Here is a 19,197-nt window from a genome sequence, read left to right as displayed (position 1 = left end):
ATCAGAGGATGAAAATTGATGGATAGATGCTCCTGCCTCCTGTCCTCCAGCTAGACAATTTCTGAAGACATTCTGTTTTTCTCCTCAGAAGGTTCCGGTGGAATCGAATCCCCACTGCACGCAACGGTAACATCACTCTCTCTTAAACTGGCTTTTCCTCCTTCGCGATCTCCCACTCTCTACAGCCTCATTTCTGCTTTCTGGAACGACCTAAATTAACCACCTATACCTATATCACAGGCTCTGCTTTCAGGGACACTCAAATTAAGACAGTCCCTTTCCCATCCTCCTCTCCCATAATCTGTTGTTCTTCTTTCCTGGGCTCCCTGCCACCAACCCCCCAGCAAAACCAGGACTGTAACATTAACGTACAGAATTATAACCCATCAATTTACTGGTCTCTCCACATTCCTGGGGCACAAACTGCTCAAACGCAGGGGCCCTGTGATACGTTTGGGATCCCTCAGTGTCTAGTGAGAGAGAGATATGTAAGCCAGTCAGCACTGCGCCAAGCTGTGGGAGTCACTGAGGCTGTTCACCAATCTTGCCATTCTCTGCCTTCCAGGCACATGGCAAGATCGAATTTCTCGGTGCTCTTGAAGTTAGGTGTAGCTACATGGCTTGCTTTTGCCAATGCAACGTGTATACAAGCCGCATGTGTTGCTGCTTCCAGGCAGAAGTGCTAATTGCCAATGCAATGGGAGACCATTTGAAGAGCCCTCTTTCAATGGAGCTTCCTTTAACCTGGATTTCCAAGTGACTGTGATGCTCAGAGCCCCCCAACACCACTCCCGCTCACCCAACGGGTAGTGTTAGTGAGAAATAAAACAGTTGTGTTAAGCTACTGAGATTGCAGGGCTGTTTGTTACTGCAGCATTACTTAGCCATGCTGCTGACTGATACAAACTGAGATAGGAGTGTATATAAAGTTCACAGGGACACAAACAGTGGGTATCAGGTCTCTCCAGAGGTTCAGAAAAGCTCCATAGAGGAACTAGAGATAAGCCTTAAAAGATGAGTGTTCAACTACCTGATAAGGAAGAGAGACAGCAACCCAGGCAAAGCAATCCATGTGAGAAAAGGCCTGGAGTCTGGAACCCCTGAGTACATTAAGGGAACCGTAAGTAGTTGGGGAAGTTTTAAGGTGGTCAAGGGAAGGGGAGGCCCCAGTAAGACGAAACCATGGAGGAGAGTATGTCCTACTCAGGAGCCAGGGTTGGTAGCTCCTAAGGCAAATAGGTATGTGGCATTTTAGATAAGGAAGTGATACGATTTTATCTGCATTTCAAAACTATTATTCTGGATTCGGTGTGGAAGGTGAATTGGAGGAGCTGGAAGACCAACTGGGAGACATTTATAGTCCTGGCAAGAGACCAGGGGCTAAAAGCAGGCAGAGAAGTGGGGAAGGAGAAGCCAGGACAGCACAGAGGAGCAGAGAGCAGAGGCCCCAGCTCTCCCCGGGCTCTCATAACACCTGGCTCGCCTCCATCCCAGCACCTACCCCAGTGAGCTGTGGGTGCTGATTTATTAACTGTAGTCTTCTTGAAGGTAGAAAATGTCTTCTTTTTTTTTTTTTTTTTAACAAATTCACATCTTGTTATTCAATGAAACATGAGAGAGGTTTTAGCTTCCCGGGAAACGAACTTGAACAAGAGAAGAAAATGTGTCCAATAAATAGATGTGGGTTTTTAGCTTCTAAAGAGATAGATTTCTTTGTCAGGAGTTACATTTGACAGGACAATTTTCTGTATTATTTCACTATTAAATGAATTTATTTCTCATTTCCTTTTAAAAAAGTTTTATCATAGTAAAATACACAAAACATAAAATTTACCATCTTAACCATTTTTAAGTGTACAGTTCAGTGGTATTAAATACATTTATAATGTGCAACCATCACGACCATCCATATCCATAACTCTTTTCATCTTGTAAAACTGAAACTCTATACCCATTAAATAATAACTCCTCAACCCCCGCTTCCCCCAGCCCTGGCAACCACCATTCTATTTTCTGTCTCTATAATTTTGACTGCTCAAAGCATCTCATACAAATGGAATCATATAGTATTTGTCCCTTTGTGTCTGGCTTATTTCCCTTAGCATAATGTCTTCAAGGTCCATCCATATTATAGCATGTCATAATTTCCTTCCTTTTTAAGGCTAAATAGTATTCCATTGTACATGTATACACATTTGCTTATCCATTCATCCATCGAAGGGCACTTGGGTTGCTTTCACGTTAGCTGTTTCACTGTGAATAATGCTGCTATGAACATGAGTGTAAAAATATCTCTTTGAGATGCTGCTTTCAATTCTTTTGGATATATATCCAGAAGTAGAATTCTGGCTCATATCGTAATTGTATCTTTAATTTTTTTGAGGAACTGCCCTACTGCTTTCCATAGCAGCTATATCATTGTACATTCCCACCAACAATGCACAAAGATTTCAATTTCTCCACACCTTCAGGAAATGTATCTTATTCTCCTTTTACCACCAGTACTAGCTCAGGGTTGGCCATTGGAGGAACTCACATATTTATTAAATGGATGGGTAAAGGCTTGGAATGGATGGTGCACCACTGCTTGTGACTATAGGAGGAGAAACAGGTTTGAGAAGAAAGAGAACAGACTCTGTCCAGGATGTATTGAGCTTTAAGTACCTTCAGAACACTCAGGAGGAGATGCATATTCTAGATTGGAAACAGGAGGCAGGTCTAGTGGGAGACAGAAATGTGGGAGTCTGTATCAGTCAGGATTCTCCAGAGGAACAGAACCAATAGTATGCAGGTAAAGAGATTTAGTTTAAGGAATTGGTTCATGTAATCATGGGAGCTGGAGAGTCCAAAATTCACAGGACAGACCAGCGGCCTGGAAACTCAGGGAGGAGGCGATGTTGCAGTCTTGAGTTTGAATTTATAGAGCAGGCCGGCAGGCTGGAAACTGAGGCAGGATTCTATGTTACAGTCTTGAGGCAGAATTCCTTCTCTGGAAACCTCAGCTTTTGCTTTTACGGCCTTCAACTGATTGGATGAGGTCCACCCACATTATCAAGGGTAATCTCCTTTCTTTAAAGCCAGGTGAGGGGGCTGACGCAGTGGCGCAGCAGTTGGTTACATGCGCATGTTCCGCTTAGGCGGCCCAGGGTTCGCCTATTCAGATCCTGGGTGTGGACAGGGCACCGCTTGGCAAGCCATGCTGTGGCAGGCATTCACATACAAAGTAGAGGAAGATGGGCACCAGATGTTAGCTCAGGGCCAATCTTCCTCAGCAAAAAGAGGAGGATGGGTAGCAGTTAGCTCAGGGCTAATCATCCTCCAAAAAAAAAAAAGCCAAGTGAGTGTAGATGTTAATCATATCTACAAAATACCTTCACAGAAACATCCAGACTAGCATTTGACTAGACAACTGGGCACCCTGGCCTACCCAAGTTGACAAATAAAAAATTAACCATCACAGGGGCTGGACCCGTGGCCAAGTGGTTACGTTCACACGCTCCACTGCAGGCGGCCCAGTGTTTCGTTGGTTCGAATCCTGGGCGCGGACATGGCACTGCTCATCAAACCACGCTGAGGCAGCGTCCCACATGCCACAACTAGAAGGACCCACAACGAAGAATATACAACTATGTACTGGGGGGCTTTGGGGAGAAAAAGGAAAAAAATAAAATCTTAAAAAAAAAAAAATTAGCCATCACAGAGGCCAGCCCAGTGGTACAGTGGTTAAGTTTGCACATTCTGCTTCGGCAGCTCAGGGTTCGTCTGTTCAGACCCTGGGTGCGGACCTACACACCACTTATTAGACCATGCTGTGGCAGGCGTCCCACATATAAAAACAGAGGAAGAGGGGCACGGATGTTAGCTTAAGGCCAATCTTCCTCAGCAAAAGGAGGAGAATTGGTGGCAGATGTTAGCTCAGGGCTAATCTTCCTCAAAAAAAAAAAAAAAATTAACCATCATAGAGTCATCAAGGTGGTAACTAACCCCTTAAGAGCACATGTAGCATGAGAAAAAGAGCAAGAAGGCTAAGGTCAAAAGGAGAGAGTGTGGAGTGAGGGGTTACAGAAGAGACTGAGGTTGTAGAAGGAAGGGAACCCAAAGAAAGGGATGTCACAGAAACCAGGGAGAAGCAGTGAATCAAACAAGCATGGTCAAATGTGCCACAGGCTGCAGAAAGCTCAAGTGAGATGAGGACTGAAAATCAGGAAGCCTTTAGTGACTTTTCATGAGCAGCAGCAGTCTCACTACTGGTGGGAATGTAAATTTGTACAGCTACTTCAGAAAATACTTTAGCATCGGGGGCCAGCCCCACGGCCGAGTGGTTAAGTTCACACGCTCCACTTCGGCAGCGCAGTGTGTCACAGGTTCGGATCCTGGGTGCGGACATGGCACTGCTCATCAAGCCACGCTGAGGCAGCATCTCACATACCACAACTAGAAGGACCCAGAACCAAAAAAATATACAACTACGTACTGGGGGGCTTTAGGGAGAAGAAGGAAAAATAAAATCTTTTTAAAAAGTTTTTTGAAAAAAGAAAATACGTTAGCATCAGTGGGGGCAGTTGAACATGTGCAAACTCCAGCACCCAGCAATTCCACTCTTAGGAACATATTGATGCTTGCTATTCAAGGTGTGGGCTACAGACAGGCAGCGTTGGCATTACCAGGAACTTGTAGAAATGCAGTTCAGACCCCATCCAGACCTATTCACTCAGAATCTGCATATGAACAAATCTCCAAATAATTCATGCGCACAATGAAGTTTGAAAGCACTTGATCTTCAGACGTTTTTGCTCATGTTAAAAAAGTTTTGCAAATTATGTACCCCTTGCACATTTTTATGCTGTTATCGAAAATTTTCCTCAAATGTTGAAACAGTTGCAAAAGGATGCAATTTCCAGCGTGTTGTAAACAACTGATCTATTTTTTTAAGAAGATTAGCCCTGAGTAACATCTGCTGCCAATCCTCCTCTTTTTGCTGAGGAAGATTGGCCTTGAGCTAACATCCGTGCCCATCTTCCTCTACTTTATATGTGGGACGCCTGCCATAGCATGGCTTAGCCAAGCAGTGCCATGTCTGAACCCGGGATCCAAACCAGTGAACCCTGGGCCACCGAAGCTGAACATGCGCACTTAACCGCTGCGCCACCAGGCCGGCCCCCAATTGACCTTTTTTTTTTCCAAGGATTTTATTTTTTTCCTTTTTCTCCCCAAAGCCCCCCAGTACATAGTTGTATATTCTTCGTTGTGGGTCCTTCTAGCTGTGGCATGTGGGACGCTGCCTCAGCGTGGCCTGATGAGCAGTGCCATGTCCGCGCCCAGGATTCGAACGAACGAAACACTGGGCCGCCTGCAGCGGAGCGCGTGAACTTAACCACTCGGCCAGGGGGCCAGTCCCCCAATTGACCTTTTAAAAGAAGTGTTATTTCACTCTTTTAACGATACTCTCTCTGATTCATTAAAAAGTACATGATCACACTCTTCAACAGTCAGAAATTTCACATTGTTCCATTTCTTCTTTTTTTTCCTTTTTTGCTCCATTTCTTCTGAATTCAAATTTTTTATTTCTAGTCCCCAAAACATTATCCCAATATATTTTATGCTTGAAATTCTTTTATTCTCTGCAAGAAAAATATGTATATAAATTAAAATTGAAGTTTTAAAATTTCCTGTGGCCTTAAGGCTGTAAATGTTAAACTTTTTCTTCTGGATTAAGCAATTAAACAAAAAAAAAAGATTTTATTTTTCCTTCTTCTCCCCAAAGCCCCCTGGTACATAGCTGTATATTTTTAGTTGTGGGTCCTTTAGTTGTGGGTCCTTCTCAGTATGGCTTGATGAGTGGTGCTAGGTCCACGCCCAGGATTTGAACAGGCGAAACCTTGGGCTGCTGAAGCAGAGCACACGAACTTAACCACTCGGCCACAGGGCCAGCCCAATTTTCTTTTTTGAGAAAGATTAGCCCTAAGCTAACATCTGCTGCCAATCCTCCTCTTTTTTGCCAAGGAAGATGCGCCCTCAACTAGCATCTGTGCCCATCTTCCTCTACTTTATACGTGGGATGCCTGCCACAGCATTTCTTTTATGTATTTATTTATTTATTTATTTATTTCCCCTTTTTCTCCCCAAAGCCCCCCGGGACCTAGTTGCATATTCTTCATTGTGGGTCCTTCTAGTTGTGGCATGTGGGATGCTGCCTCAGCATGGTTTGATGAGCAGTGCCATGTCCGCGCCCAGGATTCGAACCAATGAAACACTGGGCCGCCTGCAGCAGAGCGTGCGAACTTAACCACTGGGCTATGGGGCCAGCCCCATGCCACAGCATTTCTTGACAAGCAGCGCATAGGTCCACACCCGGGATCTGAACCAGCAAACCCTGGGCCGCCAAAAAGAAAGGTACGAACTTAAGCACTGAGCCACAAGGCCAGCCCCTGGATTAAGTAATTATTATGATTATCATTAGTAATTAATTTATCAAAACAACATGAATATATTACAAAGTTTGCCAAATGATTTAGCATAAAAAATAAAACTTTATTGGAAGCGCAGTTCGAAATAAGATGACCGAACCACCTCCTTTTCAAGTAGTTCATGTATTTATGGATGAACATTACTTATTTGCTAGAATTAGGATTCAGCATGAATTCTATTCCTATTTTTCATTTTTGTAGAGGTAAGAACTGAATATTTTGTTACCATAAATATGTAGATGAGAATGGAAAGAATTTTCTCATAGCAATGTCACTAATTTCTTTGAAATCATACAAAATGATATACCAAAACCAGTGATCTACCATCAAAAATCAATCAGCTGCTCTCTTCAACAAATGGTGCTGGGAAAACTGGATATCCACATGCAAAAGAATGAAGTTGGACCCCTACTTCACACTGCATACAAAAATTAACTCAAAACAGATCAACAACCTAAATATAACAGCTTAAACCATAAAACTGATAGAAGAAAAGATAAAAGTAAATCTTCATGACCTTGGATTTGGCAATGCTTTCTTAGGTATGCCACCAAAAACACAAGCAACGAAAGAAAAAATAGATAAATTGGACTTCATCAAAATTAAAAAAGTTTGTGCATGAAAGGGCATTTTATCAAGAAAGTGAAAAAGACAACTTACAGATTGGGAGAAAATATTTGCAAGTCATATACCCTCTAAGGATCTAGTATTCAGAATATATAAAGAGCTCTTACAACTCAACAACAAAAAGGCAAACAACTCAATTTAAAAATGAGCAAAGGACTTGAGTAGACATTTCTCAGAGAAGATATACAAATGATGCCAACAACCACATGAAAAGATATTCAACATCATTAGTCATCAGGAAAATGCAAATCAAAACCACAATGAGCTACCACTTCACACCCACTAAGATAACTACAAAAAAAATAATAAAATGGAAAATAACAAACGTTGGCTTGTGTATGGAGAAATTGGAACCCTTGTACAACGTGCTGGTAGGAATGTAAAATTGTTCCACTGCTGTGGAAAACAGTTTGGTGGTTCCTTGAAAGTTAAATATAGAAGTACCATATTACCCAGAAGTTCAACTCCTAGGTATATTACCCAAAAAACCTGAAAGCAGGTACTCCACAAATACAGCTACATTCATAGCAGCACTATTCACAATAGCCAAAAGGTGGAAACAGCCCAATGTCCATCAACAGATGAATGAATAAACAAATTGTGGTATATACATATATTGGAATATTATTCAGCCATAAAAAGGAATGAAGTCGCTAATCATCAGGGAAATGCAAATCAAAACTACACTAAGATATCACCTTACACCTGTTAGATTGGCAAAAACATCCAAAACCAAGAGCGACAAATGTTGGAGAGGTTGTGGAGAAAAAGGAACCCTCATACACTGTTGGTGGGAATGCAAACTGGTACAGCCACTGTGGAAAACAGTATGGAGATTTCTCAAAAAGTTAAAAATAGAAATACCCTATGACCCAGCCATCCCATTGCTGGGTATCTATCCTAAGAACCTGAAATCAGAAATCTCAAGAGTCCATTGCACCCCTATGTTCATCGCAGCATTATTTACAATAGCCAAGACGCGGAACCAACCTACATGCCCAGAAACTGATGGTTGGATAAAGAAGATGTGGTATATATACACAATGGAATACTACTCAGCCATAAAAAAAAGACAAAATTGGCCCATTCACAGCAACGTGGATGGACCTCGAGGGTATTATGTTAAGCGAAATAAGCCAGTCAGAGAAAGACGAACTCTATATGACTCCACTCATAGGTGGAAGTTAGTATATTGATAAGGAGATCTGATCGGTGGTTACCAGGGAAAAGGGGGGGTGGGGGGAGGGCACAAAGGGGGAAGTGGTATACCCACAACATGACTAACAAAAATGTACAACTGAAATCTCACAAGGTTGTAATCTATCATAACATTAATAAAAAAAAAAAAAAGAATGAAGTACTGACACACGCTACAACATGGATGAACCCTAAATACATTTTGTAGTTAGTGCCGTGGAGTGGATTCCGACTCCTAGCAACCCTGTGTACAGCAGAGCGGAACCCTGCTCGGTCTTTTTGCACCATCCTCTCACCTTCTGGCGCTATATGAGACAATGCTCCACTGCTATTCATAGGATTTTCATGGCGAATTTTTTTTTCAGAAGTGGGTGACCAGGTCCTTCTTCCTAGTCTGTCTTAGTCTGGAAGCTTCACTGAAACCTGTCCACCATGGGTGACCTTGCTGGTATTTGAAATACTGGTGACACAGCTTTCAGCAACATGCAGCCATCACAGTATGACAACCAACAGACGGGTGGTGTGGTTCCTTGACAGAAAAAGAACCCAGGCCACGGCAGTGAGAGCACCAAATCTTGACTATCTTAACCACTAGACCAGGGGGCTGGCAAAGACACTGTGATCTGTGAAAGAAGCCAGACACAAAGGGCCATATGTTGTATGATTCCATTTATACAAAACATCTGGAATAGGTAAATCCATAGAAACAGAACACACATTGGTGGTTGCCAGGAGGGAGGAGGGGAACAGGGAGCAACTGTTTAGCGGGTATGAGGTTTTCTTTCGGGATGATAAAAAGGTTTTGGAGCTGGATAGAAGTGGTGATTGCACAGCATTGCAAACATACTAAATACCACTGAATTGTTCACTTCAAAATGGTTAATGTTATGTTATGTGTATTTCGCCTCAATAACAGCAAGAGTTAAAAAAAAAAAAGGCCAATCAGCTGACATTCAATGAGTTCTCCTTTAATTTTGTTGAAAGGAAAGACAGAGAAAGAACCTGACTAGCAGAATGATGTTACTAGGTCACTCACTTTCTCAGAACCAACACAGACTTTGGACCGCCCCTTTGGTGCCCTGGGGTTTTGACCCTCCTGAATTCCCCCTTGGGCCTTCTTTCTGTGGTAAGGGAGGGTCAGACGAGGGGAGCGGAAAGAGATACCTGCTCTTCTTTCACAGGGGCCCTCTCAGGCCCATCAGCATCCCAGCATCACATGGGAGTGTCAGATCTGCAAACTGTCCCCTTACATCTATCCAGGTCCACCTACCCCTTGGACAGTGCTCTCCCCCTACAGGGATGCATGTGCCCTAGTTTGAAGACTGCTGCCCTGGAGAAGCTTACACGTTGCACCCAGAGAAGACTAAAGAGAGTTCACAGCACATTGTGGTGATAACCACCAGTTTAAAAAAAGCAAACATCCATCCACAGGACAAAAGACAAATAAATGGTGGTGTGAGCATGCAATAGAAAGAAAGTGAATGAATTACAGCTAGACAAGTCAACAAAATCATAATGTGGAGTGAAAAAGCCAGCCCCAGAAGAACACAGGGCATGATTCCATTTATATGAAGATTGAACAGGCAAAGTTAAACAGTACGCTGTTTAGGAAAACCTACCACATGTATAGATAGTGAAACTATGAAGATAAGCAAAGGAAGTATACACAAGAAATGCAGGGTAGAGGTCACCCTGGGGGAGGGAGAGAGACGCAGTCAGCGTGGAGCACACGAGCCATCTAAGGTCCTGGGAATTTATTTCTTAAGCTGTAATCAGGTACCCAGGTATTTGTTTCCTTCATCTTTAACTATACATGCTCATTTTATACATTCTTCTGTGTGTCTAATATATTCACAATAAATATTTTTAGGAGAGAGGATGAGTGTGAAGAAGGGTGAACAGTCAGAACGCTGGCTGTGCCGGGAAGGGGGGAGGGAAGATGCGGCAGCAGCAGCAGCCAGACAGGGACCAGGTGGAGGAAGGACTTTGTTTTTAAACATAGCAAAGACTTGTCTGGGTTTCAAGTAAAGGGGATACGTGGGAAGTCCAGGAGGGCAAGAAATGGAGCAGAGCTAGGAGTGGGATGTAGGAAGGCAGGATTGGCTTTCAACAGGCTCTAAAATTAAGGAGGGGAAATAAGGATGAGGAAAGAAAGAGATGTTTGGGGCTGTGAAGAGGGCACTGGAGCCTCAGTTAAGAGACACAGCCCACTGTCTGCTGAGAGAGGGGTATCGGGAGCAGGGTAGGGGAACTCAGGAGAGTGGATGAGGTTGGAAGGGAGCTGTGATGGGGACAGGGTCTCCTCCAGATGCTCAAAGTAGCATGGAGAACCCAGCTGAAGGGTGCCAGCTGAGAGCAGCTGAGTGATGCTTCTTTTTTCTTTCTTTCTTTTTTCTTTTTTGAGGAAGATTAGCCCTGAGCGAACATCTGCTGCCAATCCTCCTCTTTTTTGCTGAGGAAGACTGGCCCTGAGCTAACATCCATGCCCATCTTCCTCTACTTTATATGCAGGACACCTACCACAGCATGGCTTGCCAAGCGGTGCCATGTCCACACCCGGGATCCGAACCGGTGAACCTCAGGCCGCCAAAGTGGAACGTGCACACTTAACCACTGTGCCACAAGGCCAGCCCCTGAGTGATGCGTCTTGAGTGGCATCTTGGCTAGACAGGAAAGGAAGGGAGAAGGGAGGAAGGGAGAGAGGGAGGTAGGCAGGGAGGAGGAAGGAGGCCCTGACAGACAAGGGAAGACTAGATGACTGGAGGTCTCCCTGGGGAAGTGGACCAGGTGCACTAGCTGCCCACCAGGAGGGAGCAATCTGGGGGCTACTCAGAGAATGGTGTGCTGGTATTTTAAATTTCAGAGAGAATAAAAAGTTCCAAATGCTGATAATCAACACAGTGTGATACTGAGAAGACAGTGGGTGAAATGGAGTCAAGATAAAAGTTGTTGGAAGGAGGTCAAGAAGCTTTGCAGAGGGGCCAGCCCCCGTGGCCGAGTGGTTAAGTTCACTTGCTCCGCTTCGGCGGCCCAGGGTTTCTCTGGTTCAGATCCTGGGGGAGGCTGTGGCACCGCTCATCAAGCCATGCTGAGGCGGCGTCCCACATAGCACAACCAGAGGCACTCACAACTAGAATATACAACTATGTACTGGGGGCTTTGGGGAGAAGAGGAAGAAAAAGAAAAAAAAGAGAAGATTGGCAACAGATGTGAGCTCAGGTGCCAATCTTTGAAAGAGGGGAAAAAAAAAAAAAAAAGCAGCTTTGCAGAAACCAGTAATATTTGTTGCTGAAGGGAAGGGGAGCTGCGTGGGGTGGAAGGGAGGCCTTTCACTAGGTACCCTTTTGTGCTTTTTGAATTTTGAACCATATGAATGATTCCATGAAAACATAAAATAAAGTGGACAATTTTCTTTTAACTGGGGTGTGGATTAGGTCATCTGCATGAACACTGGCAGGCCTGGGGAGGATGCCTCAGCCAGGTACCACAGGCCTGGAAGCCAGTTGCTCATGGCAGCAAGGAGAGGCAGGGCGTAGCAGAGCAGGACTCATGAGGCTGGGAGGAAAGGGGGTTTGGCATGAAGTGGAAGAGTCCTATTCCTGGGATTGGCAAGGAGCTAGGAGAAAACACCCTCCTTTCCCCAGACCTAGTGCTGAGCTGGGTTGGGGATGGTGTGGAAGACTTGGAGGAGAGGGAAGGTGGTGGGCTGCAGGGAGAACTAAATTCCCCCTAAGGTAGGAGGGGGAGGGAAGAGTAGGTCAGGAGGCTGAGGCTGTGAGGGGCTTCCAAGAGCTAGGGAGAATGAGTCACAAGGAAAGAGGAGGAGCCAGCAGCGAGTAATGGTCAGGGGAAGGGAGTACACTGCAGGAAATGGACGGGAGTCTGGGAAAGGGGTTTTTGCAAATGGATGGGAGTGGTGGGGGCCCTTTGTTTTGATAGGGTTTCTTTTCTCCAGCTGTGAGCCCCTGCCACCATCGCCTAAAAAGGACACAGTGTTCACCAGGGTTCCTACAGTAAGAGTGTGGGTCAAAGGAGAAAGGGGGGAAAGTTGGAGATTTTGTTGTAATACAAGAAAGTTTTATCAGCCTCTGGATGAAAAAGGCCAGGCTGCTTTCCCTCCTCTTTTCCTATTGGTCACTTAAGGAACATAGTTATTCCAGTCTGGGCTAAGGACAATTGCAAAAGTAAACCTACTGCCAAAAATACTTTGCACGCCTCAGAGAAATGTCCAAGTTTTCCTCCTGTTTGGGATTATCTAGGCCTCTGCTCGCCTCCGTCAGTAACCAAGAGCGGCGCCCCAAGCCATGAGCTAGCTAGTCCTTGACCACTTTTCTCAGACATACACAAATACGCAAACTCCTTTTCAGATTGAGCTTTTACAGACTCACAGGGCTGGAGAAGAGTTAAGAGGACAATCCCTCCATTTCATTGAAGAAAATACTGAAACTTCTGGGGACTTGGTGACTTCAAATCTGGGCTAGAACCTAGTCTCCTAGTTGTTCCTTGCATCCCTTGTCAGATTTTATTTATAAAGCACACTAAGAATCCTGAATTTATCTGTTCTGGACACTACGCCAGAGCGTTTGGTCCTGCCAGCCAAGGACAGGAGGCCCCCTCAGCACACACTGGCAGAAATTGGGGACCAAGGGACAAGGATCTAGATTCTCCTACATGGGGTATCTATACGTGGGGAAACAGCCCTGAAACATCTCTCCACCAGATCATACAGGAAAAGACAGGGCTGGCCCAATGGCGCAGCGGTTAAGTGTGCACATTCCGCTTTGGCGGCCCAGGGTTCACTGGTTCAGATCCCAGGTGTGGACATGTCACTGTTTGGCATGCCATGCTGTGGTAGGCATCCTGAATATAAAGTAGAGGAAGATGGGCATGGATGTTAGCTCAGGGCCAGTCTTCCTCAGCAAAAAGAGGAGGATTAGCAGCAGTTAGCTCAGGGCTAATCTTCCTCAAAAAAAAAAAAGAAAGAAAGAAAAGACAGCCTTGTGCGCTGCTGCTTGTTTCCATACAAAACTGTAGCTGGGTGGACTGGACACATGAAGGACTCGTCGGCTCTCAACTCTACCTGCCACCCAGGACCACCTGTCTTAAACTCAAAGCTGAGATTAGGCTCCCTGTCCCATCCACACTCCCAGAAAGGAGAAGGAGCAAGAAGGGGACAGGAAACAAAACTTTACAAACCTAAGCTCTGACTCTGGCAGCTTCTGTGTCTCCGCCCTCACTGGGCTGTGAAGCATTCTTCGGAGAAGTTTGGCCGTGAGGAAAAGAAGAGATGAGATAGGAAAACAGAATTTTTAAAATTCTTTTGAAAATTTCGTAGTCTGCCTCCCAATTAGGCAAAGATGAAGGGAGGTCTCATTGATTCAGCATCAACTGTACACCAGGCTCACTTACACCTCACATGAGCCCTGTGAGGAATCAAGGCCCTCCAATTCAAAGATAAAGACGCTGTGATTCAGAGAACTGAGCAACTTGCCCAAGGGCCCTCTTTTAGGAAGTAGTAGAATATGGCTCTGAGCCTAGGTGTGTCTGACACAAAAGCCAATGTTCTTTCTCAAATCCACATGGCCTGACTACAAAGGAGATTTCTACAATGAGGGCATTTTAGAATAAAGAGAACTAGGTGCAGGCATAAAAGTCAGAGAATTTAAAAGGGAAAGGCAGAGTCAAGGCACTTCCTAAGCGCTGTGCCCACTCTCCCACCAAAGGGCAGCCCTTGAGTTCAGGATTCAGTTTCAGTCAGGAACAAACTTTTTATGGGTGGATGCTGGCTGTGCTGAAGAGGAATGACTTCAAAAGTCATTTATGGCATGACTTTTATTTGCAAAACATACCCATGACATAATTCTTGCAATCCAGAAGTTTACCATCTAATGGGAAAACCACATATTGAATGCATCACATAACAAGCAGTTTCATCAAAATTGATGAGTTAAGGAAAATGTTCTCGTCTCCTGGAGGATGTAATAAACAAATGCAATTGGCAAGAGACAGGGGCTTCTTCACCTGGACTTGGATGGGTGGGGAACTGAGTGTGGGTATGAGATGCAAGGAGTTGGGAGGGAAGGGAAGCCAGTCTCGCAGGGCGCTAATAAATGCTGGTGGTGAAGCTGTGGAGACTGCAGCTTCGTCTAGGAGTGATAGAGGAAGAGAAGGCAGACGTGCACAGTTGAGAGGTTTTGTTTAGGGCGGTGGAACTCTGACCTCGTCATTCTGGGGGAAGGGCGGGGATCAGAGGGACGGTTGCAGATGGAAAGATTAAAGATAGTAGAATCGTACTAATATAAATAATCGCATAATTAGAAGAATTAGTACTCAGGCTAATTATATAGTAGGGGTGAAATGGGCAAGGTCATTGACAGCGCAAGCGCAGGACGTTTGCCTTGGCAAGAATTCGGGACCAATTCTGAGAATGGAGGGGAGAGGAAGATAGGGTGTGATTTTACACGATTGTGAGACTGAGAAGAAAGTTAAAGGCACTAGATTGTTTCCCTTTGTAGGAAGTTAAAACATCTTTCAGGCCAGGAGGGCTGGGGCTGTTACTAGCTTCAACGAGTTGGAAAAGTGTCAAAGTGTGCCTGGAGGAACTGTGAACACGCTCAACACGGGATGCACGCGAGAACTACAGAGGCCAACCGCTCTGATAGCCGCGGAGCGGCATGGGAGGGGCCGTGGCTGCAACCCGGCCCCGCTCTGCGCAGCTGGGCCAGCGCCGCACCACCCCTGGGAGCAGGTGGCAGCGCCGCCAGGGGTAGCCAAGGCCTGCGGGGAGCGCAGGCGTGCGGGGGCGCGCACGGGGAGGCGCGGAGCCGGCGGCGCCACAGGCCGCGGGGAGCGGGGAGCGGGGAGCGGGGGGCGGGCCCCAGCAAGCGGGCCTCCGCGCGGCACTTGGCACGCAAGCGCAGACGGGCCGCGGGGCCCGGAGGCACACAGGAGGGGGAGCGAGAAAGAGGGGGGTGTGGAACGTATTTCCGCTCTGGCGGACAAATAATACCGGCCAAAGGGGAGGCCAGGCCGTCCGGCCCTTTAATCGTGTGGGGGGGCTGGCGAAGAAAGGGGGGTCGGGAACGGGGGAATCCTGCTCCTTTAATTCCCTCCCCTCTTCCTCCTCCCCGAGTTCTCGCCGACGCCGCCGCGCGCGGGGCCTGGAACACACGGCACGAGCCGCCCCCGCCCCTCCCCCCTTACGCCCACGCGGAGCCGGCCCCGCGCGCGCGCCCCGTGCACCCCCGCGCCTGCGCGCTGCCCAGGCCCTGCCCGTGCGTGGGGGCGCAGCCGACCCCGGGGGGGTGGGGTAAATAGGGGGGGAAAAAAACAGCGCGCGGAACCGGGCCAGGTGAGAGGCGCGTGCACTCAGGGTCGTGGGGCTGGGGGGGCGTGCCACGGAGTTCTGAACGTTGGGGGGGGGGGCGTGCACGATGCGTGCAGGCGGCGGGGGGAGGACGTGAAAGGCGCGTGCAAACGTGCAAAGGGGGGGCGGAGGAATGAGGCAGCGGCTAAAAGGGGCGGGGTGAGAAGAGGCTGCAACCTGGGCCACCCCGGAGCCCAAAGCCCCAGGCTTCTGCTCCCCCTTCCTCCAACCTTCTCCTGTGGGCGCGCGGGCTCACCCCATCCTCGCGGGCGGTCAGGCTGGGGGGTGTGGATGCCGCTGCCCCGCCCCCGGGAACCACGCCTCCCTCCTCTGCGAGGGACAGCGCCTCCCGGGGGGTTGGGGAAACTGAGGAAGAGGCCTGAAGACTGGGTGATCTGATTCTGGGGGGTCGGGCAAGAATGAGGGCGAGGGGCCTGGAACCTTGGCTTAGGAGAGCCAGAGACCTTTGTCTCTGACCGGTTTCCTTCCCAACCAGGGTTGCCCACCCCCGCCACAATGGCCTCTGGGGTGGAAGTCCTGCGCTTCCAGCTGCCCGGCCACGAGGCCGCTACACTGCGGAACATGAACCAGCTCCGTGCAGAGGAGCGGTTCTGCGACGTGACCATTGTGGCCGACAGCCTCAAGTTCCGCGGCCACAAGGTCATCCTGGCCGCCTGCTCACCGTTCCTGCGGGACCAGTTCCTACTGAACCCCAGCTCTGAGCTGCAGGTTTCACTGATGCACAGTGCACGCATAGTGGCGGACCTGCTCCTCTCCTGCTACACGGGTGCCCTGGAATTCGCCGTCAGGGACATCGTTAACTACCTGACGGCTGCCTCCTACCTGCAGATGGAGCACGTGGTGGAGAAATGCCGGAATGCCCTCAGCCAGTTCATTGAGCCCAAAATAGGCCTCAAAGAGGATGGGGTCAGCGATGCTAGCCTTGTGAGCAGTGTCAGTGCCACCAAATCCCTCCTTCCTCCTGCCAGGACCCCAAAGCCAGCCCCCAAGCCCCCACCCCCACCCCCTCTACCCCCTCCCCTCCTTCGGCCTGTGAAGCTGGAGTACCCGCTGGATGAGGACCTGGAGCTGAAGGCCGAGGAAGAGGATGAGGATGAGGATGAGGACGTGTCTGATATCTGCATCGTCAAGGTGGAGTCGGCCCTGGAGGTGGCACACAGGCTCAAACCTCCTGGAAGCCTGGGAGGTGGGCTGGGCATTGGAGGCTCTGTGGGCAGCCACCTTGGGGAGCTGACCCAGAGCAGCGTGCCCCCCAGCACTGTGGCCCCACCGCAGGGTGTGGTGAAAGCCTGCTACAGCCTGTCCGAGGACGCGGAAGGGGAGGGCCTGCTGTTGATCCCCGGAGGCCGGGCCAGTGTGGGGGCCACCTCGGGCCTGGTGGAGGCAGCAGCGGTGGCCATGGCTGCCCGGGGGGCGGGGGGCAGCCTGGGGGCTGGGGGGAGCCGGGGACCCCTGCCCGGGGGCTTCTCCAGTGGAAACCCCCTAAAGAACATCAAGTGCACCAAGTGCCCAGAAGTGTTCCAGGGCGTGGAGAAGCTGGTCTTCCACATGCGGGCACAGCACTTCATCTTCATGTGCCCCCGCTGCGGCAAGCAGTTCAACCACAGCAGCAACCTCAACCGCCACATGAACGTGCACCGCGGCGTCAAGTCGCACTCGTGTGGCATCTGCGGCAAGTGCTTCACGCAGAAGTCCACGCTGCACGACCACCTCAACCTCCACTCGGGAGCGAGGCCCTATCGCTGCTCCTACTGCGACGTGCGCTTCGCCCACAAGCCTGCCATTAGGCGGCACCTCAAGGAGCAGCACGGCAAGACCACGGCTGAGAACGTGCTAGAGGCCAGCGTGGCTGAGATCAACGTCCTCATCCGCTAGCGTTAGCGGGGCAGGCAGCTGGGTCCCTGGGCTGGGTGAGAAGGGGGCTCTCTGGCCCAGGAGAATAGGGGGGTGGGGGTCAGGGGCAGGCAGGTACGGTGGGGAACCTGAGCAGATACACATCCTGAGGGAGGGGCCGAGGATTCCTTGGAGAGAAGACCCTGCCTCTTCAGAAGAAAAGAATGGAGGAGGAGAGGGTTCTTTAAGAAGGCCAAGGGAATACGGAGTCAAAGAGAAAGATTTTCTTTTCTTAGTTGTGCATGGATATGTGGAGAGAGGAAAAGGGTCCTATACAAATGAGGAGGAAAAAAGACTGGAAACTGTTTTATTCTTGGGGTAAGGCTGCCCAGGGAGAGGTTCTGACATTTCTTGAGGTAGGGGGCGGGAGGGTGGGAACTGGGAGGGAATTTGGCAGGAGGCAGCTTACCTGCTCCTGCTTAGAATAGATCCTTGGGAGAGGGAGTGGTAGGGGGAAAGGATTATTGAATCTCAGAAAAGGAAGGGGAGACAGTTCTTGCATGCTGGGGAAATGGGACTGTGGGTACAAGGCTCACCGAAACTCTAGAGAGAAGAAAGTAGAGTGGCAGGTGACATGGGGGTGAGCATCCTGGGTAGATGTTGGGATGTGGGGTATAATAGCAAGAACAGTGAATAGTGCTGGGGGGGGTAGGGCACTTAGAGGAGAGGACACGAGAAGGGCTGTTGGGGGGAGGGAGAGGAGTAGAGACTTATACAGTATTTTTTAAGAAAACAAAACGTATTTTTTAGGATTTTTTCTGGAGTTTGGGGTTTTAGTTTTTCTGCTTTTGTTTTCCACAAAATAAAAAAAAAAAGTTTTTTTTTCTTTATAGTCTGTCTGGCAACTGCGTGTAAATGAGCGTCCCACCCTAGACAGCCTCTTCCTCTGATGCCACTTGCTCAATACCTGGAGTCACAACTCATGCACGTCCCATGCCTGAGCCTTGACAGGGGAGGGGAGGGTGATGTGGGCTGCTCTGGCTGGGGACCCTCCCAGTTCTGTAACCTCAATGCTTGGCAGGTACCTCGCTGCACAAGTGTTCCGTGGTTGTTTGGCAGTGGTAACACATGACCTGCTCCTCTCTGAGGAGTCTGGGATCAGGGCCAGGGATGGGGTATAGGTGTGACCATTGTGCCCACCAAGATTGTAAGCAGGAGCCTGTGTTTGGGCATTCTTCGTCTGGGAAAAGGGTTCATGTCCTCAGGAAAGCTAAAAATCACTGTTTGGATTAGGGTACAGGGAAGACTACAATTCCCAGAAAGCTCTGGAATAGTTCTTAACCAAAGAGAACTACAGTTCCCAGAAGGCCTTGAATTGGCCTCAGGTGCCCTATTTCCCAACCACCTGGCTGTGTCAAATACTGAATGTGAAATCATACGGATATTTTCCAAACTTTGACCAGAATGTAATACCTAAAGGGATGGTACCCTAAATACTCCTTTCAAGGTTGTGTGGCTTGGGGAAATATCCTTCCTACTTCCACTGTCAGCTGGGCTATGACTTACGGAGTGCCTAACTATGCTTGTGAAGTGTTTGGCAAAAAGGTTACTTACTACATTGTAACCAGACAGTAATGACTCTCGGGCCGCTGGGGGCTCACCTGGATCCCCAGTGCATGTGGTGGC

The 19,197-nt window shown here is 48.3% G+C and overlaps 1 protein-coding gene across 3 annotated transcripts; it reads left to right on the top strand.

Annotated features, from left to right (window-relative positions):
- The first annotated feature begins 4 nt into the window (after positions 1-4).
- ZBTB12 (zinc finger and BTB domain containing 12) lies at positions 5-18,401 on the top strand. 3 transcript variants are annotated; one of them, XM_023624666.2, is made up of 2 exons: positions 5-126; positions 16,154-18,401. In XM_023624666.2, the coding sequence occupies exon 2, from the start codon at positions 16,174-16,176 to the stop codon at positions 17,551-17,553; it is 1,380 nt and encodes a 459-aa protein (XP_023480434.1). In that variant the 5' UTR covers positions 5-126; positions 16,154-16,173; the 3' UTR covers positions 17,554-18,401. The 3 variants fall into 3 exon arrangements, with proteins under 3 accessions (XP_023480434.1, XP_023480435.1, XP_023480433.1); XM_023624667.2 differs by lacking the exon at positions 5-126 and adding an exon at positions 10,010-10,075; XM_023624665.2 differs by lacking the exon at positions 5-126 and adding an exon at positions 15,429-15,642.
- The last annotated feature ends 796 nt before the right edge of the window (positions 18,402-19,197 follow it).

This window comes from Equus caballus, chromosome 20, assembly GCF_041296265.1.
Source record: "Equus caballus isolate H_3958 breed thoroughbred chromosome 20, TB-T2T, whole genome shotgun sequence".
Lineage (NCBI taxonomy): Eukaryota > Metazoa > Chordata > Mammalia > Perissodactyla > Equidae > Equus > Equus caballus.
Note: the sequence above shows the minus strand (reverse complement) of the source record. Positions and strands in the feature narration are given on the sequence as shown.

Excerpts from the sequence above, each read along its gene's own strand:
- ZBTB12 (XM_023624666.2), top strand. The coding sequence starts at position 16,174 with ATGGCCTCTGGGGTGGAAGTCCTGCGCTTCCAGCTGCCCGGCCACGAG.